This window comes from Protopterus annectens, chromosome 8.part0, assembly GCF_019279795.1.
Source record: "Protopterus annectens isolate FY-2018-M chromosome 8.part0, PAN1.0, whole genome shotgun sequence".
Classification (NCBI taxonomy): domain Eukaryota; kingdom Metazoa; phylum Chordata; order Ceratodontiformes; family Protopteridae; genus Protopterus; species Protopterus annectens.
The window spans coordinates 230,553,094-230,569,327 of record NC_056741.1 but is presented as its reverse complement, the minus strand read 5'-3'; the positions used below and the strand labels follow the sequence as shown (position 1 = coordinate 230,569,327).

Here is a 16,234-nt window from a genome sequence, read left to right as displayed (position 1 = left end):
CTAAAACAGAATGTGACATATCTAGGGAACAAATGGCCTATATTCTCATCCTCAAAAATAATATGCCATAATCTCCTCACAATATGTACTAACACATCAGAAAAGGAGACAACGTTGTGACATAAAAAATATTTTTATTCACATCCACTCCACTAGGGGAGCTATACATCCCAACATCATTATTACCATTCCAAGTAGGCATTATTTGAGATCTTTTCATAACATCCCCGAGCACTGCATGCTCACACTTCAACGACCTTGCTTCATTATAACGCCTCTCTTTTAACCTTCTCTCAACATTATTCAATTCAGTTATTCTCTCATTTTCATCACTAGTATGATCATAAAGTCTTTTAAACTCACCATAAGGTAAAGAGTTCAACAAGTGCTCAGGGTGCATAGTAGTAGCATGTAAAAACATATTAACTGAGGTTTGTTTCCTGTATGGTCTAAAACCAATAGTTTTACCATCCCCATATAATGTCACATCCAAAAAATTAATGGCATCCCTACTTAACTCATACGAAAAGGTCAAACCATGCTCATTGCAGTTAAGGGCCTCAAAAAAATCAACAAAATCACAACTATCACCCCTACAAATAAATATAAGGTCATCAATAAATCGCTTATAAAGCAAGACCGAATCCTTATAAAAGGTAGTGGGATATATAAATTTCTTCTCAAAAAATCCCATATATATTATAGCATATGAGGGCACATAAGAAGCCCCCATTGATGTGCCCTTCAACTGCAAAAAAAATTCATTTTCAAAGGAAAAATAGTTGTGGGTTAAACTAAACTCCAGTAAACTAATCAAAAAAGTTGTTCTAGGGCCATCACCTAACATATCCATGACAGATTCCAAACCCCATCTCAATTTTATATTGGTATACAGTGATTTAGCATCAACAGTTACACAATAATAATCACTTTGCTATCTAATCTTAGCTAGCTCATTTAATAAATCCTGTGTATTTGAAATATGTGCAGGAACCTTACATAGATATTTTTTCAAGTGGAAGTAAAAAAAATGCCAACATTACTGAAGTAGGAACCCACCCCAGGAAATAATAGGCCTACCAGGAGGTTTGCTTAGATTTTTATATTTCTTAGGCAAAGCATATATAATAGGAGTTACTGTTTTTTTTAAATGTAACTTATTCACATCCTTTTGCTCAAGAAAACCCAAATGCTCTCCCCTTTCTAATAATGCCAACATCTCCTCATTATAACTTACTACAGGGTTCCTAGATAAACATTTATATTCATCTTGTCATCTCAATAAGTCAGCTATCATTTCACAGTACATTTCTTTGTCCAAAATGACCCAGTTTCCGCCTTTGTCAGCACATTTAAATATAAATTCAGTTTTTAACTGTTTTAAACTCTGTAGAGCTAGCCACTCATTCTTGGTTAAACTGTAAGATGTATTCTGCTTAAAAAAACATACTAAAAGCATAGAAATTTCCTTATATACAATTTTCTGAAATAATACAATGGCAGGTATATTTATCATAGGTACAAATTTGTTCTCTATTGACAAAATGGGAACCTGTAATATGCCATACCCTGTAGTATAGCAAAAACTTTCACTGACCACATCACTTTCATTTTCCAAAGGTTCAGAGTCATAATTATAGATAGAAACATTCATTAAATCATCTTCCAATACATTTTCAAATTCATCACTATTTTCCATATTATTCTCAAAGTGATTTTGTGCATTTTTATCAAAATAAACACATAACAACATCTTCCTACAACATTTTTATCAAAATAAACATATAACAACATCTTCCTACAGAATGCTTTAAGCTCAAAGTACAAATCAACAAAAGAGGCTATAAATGTAGGCACAAATTTACTACCTTTAGGTAATACAGCCTTCATATAATTTGTGAGGCTAAGTTGAGACAAATTAATAACATACATTGTCTGTAAATCATACTCACAATTATTAACAAAATGTCCATTATTTAAAATGATTTCTTCCTTTCCTTCCACTTCTCCCACAGTTCATTTGGTTTGCCTGAAAGGAGCGGCTATTATTAGAAGAAATTACTGTCTGATTAGTATCTTTGGCTTCTGAAGCTGAAACAGCAAAGGAAACAGTTTTAGAGCCATCCTGCTCTGTAGAGGATGCCGGCACACTCCGACAGCTTCTGGTTATTGTTTCTGACCTTTGACCTGCTCCATGATGAATCACACAGCACACCAGTCTCATAGTCTTTCGTATTGCGTAAGAGCTTATTTCTCTTACGCCGGATGATTTCAGCTTCTAATTTAGAGATTTTTTTATTTATAGAGGAAATCTGCACTCTATAACAGGACTCCCCCACCACCTCATCCTGTAAGTGCAAGATTTCCCCTTTTGACTTCTCATGTGCTCTTATATTCCGCTTAATCAAAATGCGGAGCCAATTCAAAGTACATTGCAGGACAAACCAAACAAACTCAAACAAGTCAGGAACCCGGAGCCACCAAGAATCAAAGAAAAAGATTTAAGGCAAAGTTTAATAAAGCAAATAAAAAACAAAAAAAAGCCAACCAACTAAGCAAGCTTTGCCCGGTAATTCCAGTTTTTTTTTAACAAAATAAATCATCTTCATAATCAATAATAGTAAACTGTTCCATGTCATTGGTCAACAATTAATTTCATTAGTTGATTAATTAAAATAATAACTCCATGCATTTCCTTTGATAATTAATAACTCAATATCTTTCATTCCTTTAACAAATGATTAAAATGAATAAAATGAAATGTCCCTAACATTAAGAACTAAACATATCCTAATGAAGAGTTACATTGCAGGGAAGCCTGCTTCCACTCCTCAAATAGGTCATTTTCCTCCTCTGAAAAACTGGAAGCAGGCAAACGGTCAATACGTAACCCTCTAGGGGTTAAATTTAAGCTCACATACTTTTCCAAAAGATAAGTGTCCAAAAATAAAGCTACCTCTTTAGCCATTAATCTTTCCAGTTGTACAAAACGCCCCACGGGATCTTGGCTGCTGTTAACATTCCATGAGTCCATCTGTGCGAATTTCCTTTCACACTCATTAACCATATCAGCAAAGTTAAAATAACCAGGCATATTAGAAAGCCCAGAAGCACCAGCTGTTTGTGACATACTGGTACTGATGTTAAACAAGAGCACACAGCTAGCAATACTATCAGTCAATAAGAACATATGTATTTGATAAGAATTCTAATCTGCAAAATGCTGAACAAGTCTAGTCAGTAATGTTGAGCCAACAGGAATACTTTAACCATGATTCAGTGCTTTTTTCCTAAATCATATGTGATCTAAAATGTGACATGCCCATCGATTGCTCTTTTCAGAAACAGGTACTCCTTAAGAAAACTTTATTAATTTCTGAAACCATTTAGAGTAGACACTCATAGCAGGGTATGAGAGACAACTCTGTTTCCAGGTATTAAAAAAAAAGATGACACTGATAGCTTACAACCACAAACAGCAGTAAATGCGCTTAGAAAGTCTGACAGAGTAAGTAGAATGTTTTCTTCATTGAATAACTATATGTGTAGAAGTCAGGCCAGGCTTATTTATTTCTCTTTCTATTATATGAGCTATCCCCTTCTCCCATCTGTGTCTCTGCACCCTCTTATTTATTCCCTCATTTACTTATTCTGTAGCTAACAACTCTGAAAATCTGTCTTTTCTAATACTCTGCACATTTTACAGTTTTACTCCATCCTCGTACATAACTTTTCTAGTTTTTCTCTGTTCTTTTTACAGCTATTTATTTAGTTATTGCCAACATTACGCTCCACTGGTATTTATCTTATATACCCAGTCGTCTACTAGCCAGCCTAGGTGTCAGGCTAGTCTTTTGCACCATTTCAGCCTAGGTGACAGGTGGGCTGTTAAGATGGTTCTTACTATATTTCAGCCTAAGTGGCAGTCCATCTACTTTCAGTCTAACTGACAGACTAAACTATCCGTTCTAACTTCAGTTTTTTCTCAGCCTCGCTGTTATTGATTTTACATGGTACATAACATAGTTAGACAAATAAATATGTGAATAAAAAAAATTCTCCATTTTCTGATTCATGGTACACTGACATGTTTTTGGAATCCGCCCCTGATCATGTGACATAGCCAAAATATCCAAAATAGTTTAATTCTCAACCTTTGTTACCATACATGTGTAAGCTAGTTATAAATTAAACAATAGGGAACTCAGTAAATTGTAAAGGCATAACTTTCTAGTGTAACTATAGTTATGATTACTAATTAAAGTAATACATACAAACTATATCTGCACTGTACATGTAAGTGACACCTGCATTCATCCTGAAAATCCAACTTGTGATTTGCCCACAGGTCTTCACAGAATTATGAAGTTCTCAATGCCTGAGTGTCAGCAAACTACAATAACCTCAGCTGCAAGCAGAATCCAGACAAAAATTGTTTACATTACTTCCATGTTAACAATGTCAATTCAGCCAGATGAGTTGGTTCAAATGTAACCAGTGTTAGGTATTGTAATGCAAAACTGATTCCAAGGAGGAGCCAATAGTTTTCTGTGAGACTTCATAAGTAGCACTACTTTTAAAAACACTGTCACATTAGATTGCATTGAATCTGGGTGGGAGGGGGTGAGAGCCATAGGTAAACATGATGAAATGGACAATAAATAAACCTTGAGTACTGTAAAACCTGAGAATCATTAGACTTGAAAGGAGGCTGGTTGTTTTGTTGACACCAACTAGAAAACCTTTTACATTTGCTTATAGATGATAGTAGCAGGCTTTCTTCCTTCCATTAGTACATGCACCATGTCCCTATCAGGTTATCAAAGTTTCAAAAGTTTGAAATTCATACAGTTTGGACTATATGGTTGACATTTTGGAACTTCAAGCAGTTTGAATGGAGATCGCAGTACATTGTGGAACAAGAAATTTACCCTATTCCTCAATGTAGTGTGATCTCGGAGTCGGTACATTTAATTTGCAGGGAGTGTGGGGGTGCAGGGGGGCTTGCCCCCTTGCATAAATGTAAAAAAAATGTTTTTTTTATTTTTATTAAATGTTCAAAGTTCCAAAACCTCGATCATATCGTCTTGGCCATATGAATTTCAAAGTTTTGGAACTTTGATAATCTGACATAGACCCCAGGCAACACATTTTCAGAAAACAGGTGCCGAATAGGTATTTAGAGGAAAAGGGACATCTGAATGGGGAGGCCAAAGATAGAATCAGAGGAGCTGCAGCCAACTGGCACTTAGTTTCAGGTGTAGTGTGTGACAGAAAAATGTCAAAGAATGAGAAAAATAAGGTGTACAAAGCAATGGTGTGACCAGTACTACTGTGTGGTTCAGAACCATGGGCAGTAAAGACAGAGCAGTTCAGGAAGCTAGAGGTGATGAAGATGAAGTATCTGAGATGGGTGGAAGGATGTACACTGTGGGACAGGTGAAGACATGAGGACATAAGAGCAGAAGCCAAAGTAGCTCCAATTGCAGCAAATGGCAAAATGAACAGATTACTGTGGTTTGGGCACCTGCAGAAAATCAGAAGACAATCTGGCAAAAAGAATTTTAGGACAGACAGAAAGAAGGCAAGAGGAAATGACGGCATTCAGCAAAGAGGTGGACGGACTGTGTGAGAGAAGAGCTGTGATAGTCAGGTATGAGTGTCAATGAAAGTAGGAGAGTGGCACAGAATTCAAGAGAGATGGTGACACTTGACATGACACCTCATGTAGAAAAATGCAAAAAAAAAAGAGGGTTGATGGTGATGGCATCAGTTTAATGTACTTCCTAGTAACTGTTGAGTACTTTCAGTTATTTTTCTTGTTTTAATAACACAGTAAAGTGCATGTCAGAATTTGATTGTTTTATAAGTTAATTATGTTTTATGTTTTATGCACCCACAATGTGCCCAGTAATGACTTCTTCTGCAATTCATACAGAGTTACATGTAACAGTAATATATCTAAGTATGATTGTAAATTCCTTTTTATAAGACCTGCTGCTCCTACCACTATTGGAACTGTCTGGGTATCCTTCTTCCACATTGTCCTTATTTCTGCCTGCAAATCCTGGTATTTTATGACTTTGTGTCTCTGTACATAAGACACTGTAGTCACTGGGTGTAGCAATTTCAATGATCAATGCTACTTTTGTCATCTATTCGTGGACCACTATATCTAGTTTTCTCGCATCTATTTTTTGAACTGTTGGTAATAGGAGATCCCATGTGATATAAACTTCATTTTCTGTAATGCTTTGTGGCTCATGTTTCCAATGTTTTTCAGTTACACCAATACTATAATATTTGCACAATCCCCAGTGCAACAGTCTTGCCACATTATTATGCCTTTCAGTATACATTCTTACTGCCATTAATATATCACAACCATCAATGAGATATGTGACTGTTTCTGATTCTGTTTTAAAAATTCTACATATGTCTGTTTCTCCCACATGTTTAATGGACTTTGTAAGCCAGTGTGTATATAGTCCACTATCTTGGGTCACCAATATTAACTTTTCATCTTTTGGTTTAAATTCACCTCTCCTTAACCATTCCTGTGTTCTGTCCCGATCAGCACAAGGTTGTTCCAAGACTTTTCTATACTTGCAACTGTATTTATGCATTTTCCACATTTCTTGCCTTCTCATCTGATCCTTCACTTTATATTCTTTTATTTTTTGGCACATTCAGTTGTTACCTGATTTTTATCTACTTCTGGCTTGATTTACAGTCACGCTTGACACGCATATGCTTTTGCTAAACTAAGTAGGGAAGTCATCTTAGACTTATTCTCCACATGTTTCCAAACTTTCACTATGTTTGTGTCTTGTAAGGTCAGCAGATATGTATGCAGTCCCACTATTGAAGATCTATACATGTAATTAATTTCAAGGTGGCCCATACCTCCTTCAGAATGGGAAATATATAGTCTTGGTATACACTGATTTTTATAAATCATTTGATGAGCATGAAGCATCCTTCTTGTTTTCTGTCCAACTGATCCAACACCTTTTGGGGACAGTCAATCACTCTAAAACTGTAAAGTTAGGACAGGAAGAGCAAATTAGTTTATAGCTTGAACTTTGTTCCTAGATGTCAACACTGCTGTCAGTATTAATGCTAGTCTTCTAAAATATTCCTTACTAAGTTTTATTCACATTTGTTCGTGTTTTATTGTTAATCCTTCATCAATTCCCAAATATTTATACATTCCATCTTGCTCAAGTTTTTTTATTTCACATCTCTCCCAAACTGATGTTTTCTTGGTATTGCAGCTTTCTTGCTTTAAAGGTTGCTTTTGCACATTTATCAAGACCAAATGGCATTCTTATATCATCTGAAAAAGTTGTGACCACTTGCATTTGTGCTTTCAGTTCCTCATCTGATGAACTATACAGTTTTTAAATCATCTACAAAAAGATGATGATAAGTCTTTACACTTTGTTGTTTTCTGAGAGCCAAATTGTAGCCATGACCAAATCTGTTAAGTAAACAACTTAATGGGTTAGGGGCAAAACAAAAGAGCAGTGGTGATAGATAGTCAGCCTGGAATATCCCTCTTTGAATGCAACTCTTCTCTTAGATCATTTTCTTCTAAACTGAGGGCACATTCTTTGTTCTCCATTTCCTGCGGGGATTTTATAGGAAGTTACAGAGCATCACCTGGTGCCAGACTCTCTTCAGGTTCATCTTGTGTCATCCATTTCACTTTCATATGTGAACTCACTCCACAACATTGACTGTTTCCTATGGAACTGGTTTCCTGTGGAAGGCTCCAAAGTATCTTCATATAGCAAGTGATCAGATGTTTCCTGCTCCACTGGTTTCTCCTTAATTTGGGAATCCATTGCTCTATCCTGGTGGGATATTATTAGAGTTAGATTTTCTATGCTAAATCCTTCACTTCACAGGTAATCCATAACCCCAGTTTCTGTTTCGTTAACTTCTCCATTACTAATTATCTTTTTCACCTTTCATTTTTGTTTTCTTATTTTTCGTATTGTAATATTTTCCATGCCCAGATGCCTTTGCCTGTATTTCTCTTCAAATATATTTGGGGCTACACTTTTTGTATTGATTAATTTTGCTTTCTGTTTTGCATAAATATTACACCATATTAAATCTCCTTTTCTTTCCCATGTCCATATTTCTTCTTTTTCAGATGTCTCATGCTCCTGCTGTTTCTCCTTACTTGGGTGACTTATTGTTCCATCATACTGTCATATAACCTGTGTTAGACATTCTACACTAAATCCTTTACTTCGCAAGTATTCCATTCAACTTCTCTTTTTTTTTAAAGTTCTACTTTACCAATCTTCTGTTCTGTGTTCCCTTTTTGTGATCATATTTTTTGTATTGTGAACTTTTCCATATCTGGATGGCTTTAGCTATATTTCTCTTCAAATATCTTTGGAGCTGCCTTTTTTGTATTGATTAATTTTACTTTCTTCTTTGCATAAATATTGCACCATATCAAATCTCTCTTTCTTTCCCATGTCCATATTTCTTTTTTATACCTATCAAAAGTCCCTAGATTTTGTTCTTTATATTTTTGCACTTCTTCAGTCGCTTCTTTTTCCAAATGGTGCAATGTTTCTTGATCTCTATGGTGTTTTTTTTATAAATCTATTGTATTAATGAACACAAATATTTATTTGAAGCTTCTGACAGTTTTTCTTGTGGAAGTATTTTTCTTTCCTCTAATTTCTCTGTTATTTTTCTTTTATATCTTCTGTCTAGAAATTCTGGGCTTCTTGCATAACAGTAACAATACATAATTTCTTTTGTATCCTCAGTAGTCCACTCTATCTTCTTTATAGCTCTTTTTTGGCCTGTCAGTTTTTGTGATTTTTGTTGACCGCTACTTCCTTCTACAAGGGGGAGGGGTAATCTTCCCCCTAGGCCTGGCCTAGCCCCATTGTAGGAATGTTTCCATGTCTTAAGGATTCTACACTGTCATTTTCTCCACTCCTGGGACTAGTGCACCTACCAGGATTGGGCAGTTTTTTTTTCTTAAGTCTTGTGCATCCAGCTATCTTTATTTTTTAACGTACTTCTGTCCATGATGTATGTTATATAAAATACCATCTATATATCAGTGTCATCTTGATGAAATTTTGTGAAAAACAGGGTCCACCTTGTGAAACTCACCAGGACTTGAGGATGAATTTGATTCCAGCAATACTACTGTCGTTTGCTTGCTGACTTATCACCTCTCAATACGGACCCCTTCAGTAAGCATTTGGAGATAACTGAATTGACTGCATTGATCATTTTAATTTTCACTGTAAGATATACTTCTGCTGAAGCTGCTCCCACTCTGCACTGTTTTTCATGGGATGAAGAAGTCAGTATTTCCGCATCTGATTTCAGCTTAAGTTGGTGGTAGATGTCTTGGGACTTAATCTGAGGTAGCCTACTCAGTCCAACACTAATTTACCTTACGCATACTGCTCTGGCTGAAGATGATCTTGATTATCCAGCTTTGTTCTACTCATCAATTCATATAATCCACATGATTTATTCATTTATTCCAGCTCTTAACAAGCATGCCTCTCAACTTTCCATATTTTCACAGAATGTCCAGATTTTTGTCTCATATTTTTAGTCTGTTCCTCATAAAATTTGTGTTTTTTCTGGCAACTCATTGAGGACTAAAGTCAGTAAATAATGAAATACATTTGAGTTTCACCCGTGTTTCACACTTCATATCCTTCAGAAAATGCATCCTAACAAAAAGCCTGCTATTGTAGCAATTTTCTAAATTTACAATAGAAATATTTAAGATCTGTCCTTATTTTTGGGCCTTTGTCCTCCATTATTTTAGGCTTTGTCCAGATTTCTTGCTCTAAGAGGTTGAGAGGTATGAAAACAAGTGAATCACAATATTAAATAAAACAAAGAGAATTACTTTAATTTTTATGTGGTCAACATTGGGAATATATATATATATATATATATATATATATATATATATATATATATATATATATATATATATATATATATATATATATATATTTTTTTTTTTAACATTCACTATCACATTATGTATTAATTGCAGTGGCATGTACTGATTGTTACTGATCTGGATACAAAAAATCACAAGTTAATTGACTTTGCCAAAAATGAAGCCCTGTAATGTATCCAGTGAGACAGTCCTTTCCGGCACAACTGGTACTGTGAGTAGTTTTTTTTTCCTTAACATGATTCATTTGTTAAAGAATGTGAAACAATCAGCTTTTCTATTTATTTTCATTTTATTTATTTATTTATTTAACTGAAGTTCATCCTTTTATTTCTCACTTATGGGAGCAGTTCATTATAAACTTCTTATGGGAGCAGTTCATTATAAACTTGTCCATCAGATGAGAAGTTAAAATGAGGACTTATTTGCTTGAGCTGTTGGTGGATGTAAAAGATCCCACGGCACCTACGGAAAAGAGTATGGGAAGTTCCTCTGTCCCCTGACCAGCTTTCTCATAGTAGTGTAAATGCCTCCTCTGGTCTCCCCTGAAAAAAGGCCATTAGCCTAGTTTAATTAACCTGGTCAACAAAAGGATAAATAAATAAAAAATAGGAACCTAGATGACTGGATGGGAAACAGAAAATATACCCCTGGGATCCTGGTGCTGACTTTGAGGGAACATAGACAAAATTCTTGGCTAGGCTTATAAGGACCTCCAGGCCAATAGCCTAGTATCATTCTATGAACCTATAAAAATATGTAAATAAAATAAAACTCATTTCACCTTCAATTAAAGTAGTTCATTTTGTGGGTGTTTACTGTAACAGTTCTAGGTTCAGAATCTAAACATTCTGTGTCACCAAAATATTTTTTTCTTTTTGTTTGAAAATATAGAAAACATAATATTTTATACTGATAATTATCTAGGAGTTGCAAAGGCCTTGGATTAGTGTATCATTTTGTAGCCAATTTCATAGGGGCAGTAGTTTCTAAAGTTGATTGCCGAACACTGCTAGCAGATGTTACAAGACATCCATAGCTATCGTAGTCCAGGGACCAACGTAACATTGCTACCATTGACTCAGTACTTATTCATCATTAAAGACTGCTATATTCACTGGTATGATCCCTATAATCCACTAGTCAGTCACCAATCTACTTAAATATTAGTTGTGGGAATGTTGTTTTTCCCATTAGAATCCTGCACTACATCTCTCGGCATTCAGATTATGTTACACTAACAAAAACAAGCACATGCTTGATAAACCATACATATGGAGCTCATTGGAAAGAAAACTCTAGCATAAAGGAAGAACATCACCCATGTATATTTATAGAGCCCATGAGATCCAATCTTCATTATGTACGCAATCTGCACTTGGTTTCTGAGAGTGGCCAACATTAAATTCTGGAATCTAACGTCAGTCTAGTCTGCCCACTTTTCTGGGACATTTGAGGCTAGACTGCTCTTAATTTGCAACCTTTTTTCAAGCCTTTTCATCATGACTGACCCATCAGGAGTACAGGGCTCTATATAAATCAGCTCTGACAGTCAGAAAGATGCTTTTTCTGTGAAAACAAAGTCTTAAACCATGAAAAAAGTCAAAAGGCATGAAAACAATCAAGTTTGATACATTTCAATTTAGAGCAAGCTGGACGGATACAAAGGAGGCACTTTCATTCATTTGGTGCTATATAAAATTAACTGTATATAGTCCTTTTTCAGTGTACTTGCTATTATATTATCCACCCTCAACAGCTTATTTGGAATCCCATATTCCATCTACTCTGGTTTCATTATTCAGAATACTACTACTGATCCAAAAAATGGCAGATACCTCGTATTATTCAAAGGTAAAAGAAAAAAATTCAGTAATGAAACATAGCTAGAAAGCTTATTACGAACTGTTCACTCTGTGGAATAAAGTTAAAATTACCTGCAGTGGCCTTTTTACAAAGATGGTTAAATCGGATGGATCTGTGGCATTGTCAGTACGTGGCATAAGTGGACGGTTGATACAGCAGGCAGTAAAAAGAGAGATGTAAATCAGGTACAATATGCAGAACAATCTGAAGTAGTGCTTCCCATGTTGGTGCCACTTTAGTCCCACAAGTTCTTTTACTGGTGTCATGTCTATGATGTGATGAGCCTGAGGAAGAGAGAACAGTATCAACATCATACATTGCTTTAGCTACACTCAGCTGTGAAAGAGAAAATATGTAACACAAAATATTAAATGCTAATGACAGTGTGTTTTACACACAATGACAACAGAGATGACAATATATATAACTGTGACAACTTGTGTCTTAATAAGAACATAAGTTTTTAGCCACATTGGTCAATGAGATACAGGCACTTATATGAAAATAATACTGTTACGCAACCAACACATCATCCAGGGCTACGTAGGTATGTCACTCTGCAGTAAAATTAATTCAACAAATCTGCTGTCATAGACTCAAAGCTTTAATAGCCTCATATGAAGTTGGTAGGTATGCAGTCCAGGAGGCCATAGAGAAGCCTAGCCCAATTGTCCCAGAGCAAAGTCTGGTTATGTGACTATCTCAGAGTCACATAGTAGGCAAATTAAAACTAAAAATATGCTGGCTATGCCCTTGCAACTCCCACTCTAATATCATCCACCCCATCCAACTACTACCTTTCTTTCCACTCCACTAACTACCTAACTACCACTAACTACCTTGATGATAGCAAGCTCAGATGCTCATAAGCCTTGTACTTATTATACAGCAGGAACTTCTCATTATTACATTTGTTAATGCCTGTTATGTACTTCACAGATAAAGATTCTAGTTGTCTACTGATGTACTATGTTCTTCATCTGTAAATATGTTGTAAGTAATTTCTATGTTAAATTGTTAATCACTATGTAATCCAATGTAACTACTGTCTGTTTATTTTAACTGTGGAGCTTTTCTCCCCGGGCCTCCGCTGAAAATGGACCCACGTCCAGTCGGACACTCCCGGTCAACAAATTTAAATAAATAAATAAATAAATAAAACTGAGGGTAACTAATATCAGACTACATGAAGCAGCTTCTCTATAGTTCATAGCCTCTAAACTAAATGTCAGACTAAAGTATTGTGTTTTCAGATGACTTTAGTAGGACTCAAACTGTAATATTTTGTTCCAAGGTCAGAAGCCTTATTCGTTAGACCAAATTGTAATGTATAGGATCTATGGTGCAATAAAAATTTCAGTTACTAAAGCCATCAGTAGACAGTGGTGATGGTGATGATTCCAAAGCAGCTGCCATTTCTCATAAAGACTAGAATGAATAATAAGGGTCAGGAAAAGAGCAACTATAGGGATACTGTGAATAAGGCAGAATGGCACATATTGTGCATATACCACAGAGGCACAAAGGTACATACTGTGCATATACCACAGAGGCAGAATGGCCAATACTGTGCATATACCACAGAGGCAAAATGGCACCTACTGTGCATATACCACAGAGGCAGAATGGCACATAATGTGCATATACCACAGAGACAGAATGACACATACCGTGCATATACCACAGAGGCAGAATGGCACCTACTGTACATGTACCACAGAGGCAGAATGGCACATACTGTGCATGTACCACAGATTCAGAATGGCACATACTATGGATGTACCACAGAGGCAGAATGGCACATACTGTGCATGTACCACAGAGACAGAATGGCATGTTCTGTGCATGTACTACAGAGGCAGAATGGCACATACTGTGCATATACCACAGAGACAGAATTGCACCTACTGTGCATGTACCACAGAGGTAGAATGGCACATACTGTGCATGTACCACAGAGGCAGAATGACACATTCTGTGCATGTACTACAGAGCCAGAATGGCACATACTGTGCATATACCACAGAGGCAGAATGGCACATACTGTACATATACCACAGGGGCAGAACAGCACAATACTGTGCATGCACCACAAAGATAGAATGGCACATACTGTGCATGTACCACAGAGACAGAATGGCACATACTGTGCATGTACCACAGAGGCAAAATAACACATACTGTGCATATACCACAGTGGCAGAATGGCAAAATACTGCATATATACACAGAGGCATAATGGGACATACTGTGCATATACAACCGAGGCAGAATGGCACATATTGTGCATATACCACCAAGGTAGAATGGTACATACTGTGCAGATACAACAGAGGCAGAATGGCACAATAGAAAAGTGAAATTAAATCTGGACATGCAACGAGAATGGCAAGGAAAATAAAGGCAGGTGCCTGGTTAGAGACAAAGAATAATGTATGGTCTCATAAGCAAAATTCTGCCAATCTGGACAGATCTTTGTGGCTATGGGCTGTTAATGATCTGTTTTCTCTAGTCCATTCTTTGATTACTTCAGCCTCCATTTCTCTACTTTTCAACTCTGAGCAAGTCATTTAACGAGACAGTCATCTATGACAATTAGGAAAATGTGCTTCTTGAATACACACCTATTAAGAATTAATGAACATCTTTTGCAATAAAAGGGTTATTGCCACAGGTGGTATGACCGCTCAGCAGATAATACTTTTTCAAAGTGCTTAAAACTTTCCTCATTTCCCAACATGTATCATAGCTGCTCTTCTCTCTAGATTTTCTTTTTATGTTTCTGTAAGGTGGAGACAAATGACCAAATGCTTTTACTTTGATTCTGTGAAGGTATTTTGCTTTTAAGAGTAGTTTTCTTTTTGTTTTCTGTTTCAAATTAATTCCTGATTTCCAGTCATCTTTCTCCAAAAGTATGCCTATTTTTTCAGCCAAACTTACCCCATAACCTTTTTCTAATTTTTATGCACTCCCTCAAGTTATCAAAACCAATGTGTCTATGTCAGGAGCATTATAAATGCTAGCAGCCACACACAGTGTTTCTATTATGAGGGATCTCATAACCCTCAATGGTTCTTCCTTTGTAAGGATTTAATCATTCCATTTTTATTGGCAAAACACCATGTCAAAATGTCTTTAGTTATGAAGTCAGTTTCTTCTTACTTTGAATCCTGTGAGTGTTCAGACACTTGTTATCCCCCATGCCAGCTAAGATCTCTCTCTCATTCAATACTGGAGGTTCAACTTGTTCCTCTTGTCATAAAATCATGATGAATTCATCCCACTACTTCTCTTACCAAGTTTTTTCTTATTTATCGGAAAATTACTTAGATTATGAGGAAAAATTATGGAAACTGCCAGCACACTGCCCAAAACTGTAATGTTACCTGCAATATTGTTAGAGACCTACTGAGTTGTGGGAGTGTCTCCCGCAAACTAGGGTTTTAGCTAGGCAATCTACACATAGGTCTGCATCATTCCAACCCTCCTTGTCACAGACTACGACAAGTAGGCAGAAGCCATTATTAGTGTACTTTTCAGGTGATCTTGTGCTTCATCTTCTTGCTCCCCTTTTCCCATGTGCGCTGAGTCCTTTGGAGTGGCCTTATCACCCAGTCCCATTTCACCTATTCCCCCGATCCTGTTATGTGTATAATCCTTCAGGTTGATTAATCCACGAAGGCGGGTAGTACTGTAAGCAGAGTCAGAAAAGCCAGATAAACTTCAAACACAATTTAATGAGCGCTTTCGGTAGAATCATTGTCCTACCTTCTTCAGACAACTAAAAAACAATTAACAAAATATTTAAAACATAAGAAACATCAGAATTAAACAATTAGTAAATTACCATAAGAAAAAACTTGTCCTTAAAGCAACAATGGATTTCCTAATGCTGCACGCTGTTTAAATGTATACATTTCTCGTGTATAGAAGTCAAGGATGCTGAATAGTGCAAATAAATGCATATTTGTGTACAATACTATTATTAGTTACTTAAAAAGTAAATATGCATAATATTTAATATATCTATATTTCTGTAAAGGAATATATATGTGTGTAATAACTATATATAAATATAACATATTAGATTCAAAATACTTCATTAAAAATTGAATCTAAAAATATATGAATATGTATAAATACAGAAAAAAGAACACATATAAAAATAATAAAGAAAAAAATGTATGTTACTTAATATGCCTATATTCCTGTAAAAAATAAATAAATATAATAAATATGTTTAAATATAAATATTATGTATTAAAATTACTTCATTATAAAATGGATCTAAGACATGTATAAATATGTTTGTATACCAACACATATAAAAACACATATCAGGGGCAGTCTAAAAAATAACACTCTAGAGGTAGGCAATCTAGGAAAATGAGAAAATTA

At 35.7% G+C, this 16,234-nt stretch overlaps 1 protein-coding gene across 1 annotated transcript in view; it reads right to left on the bottom strand.

Annotated features, from left to right (window-relative positions):
• The window catches only part of LOC122808719 (transient receptor potential cation channel subfamily V member 5-like), a 917,417-nt gene that overhangs the window by 165,066 nt on the left and 736,117 nt on the right, over positions 1 to 16,234 (bottom strand). Inside the window, exon 9 of the mRNA XM_044079711.1 lies at positions 11,908 to 12,120. Coding sequence (XP_043935646.1) covers positions 11,908 to 12,120 — 213 coding nt within the window. The remainder of the gene's footprint in view (positions 1 to 11,907; positions 12,121 to 16,234) is intronic.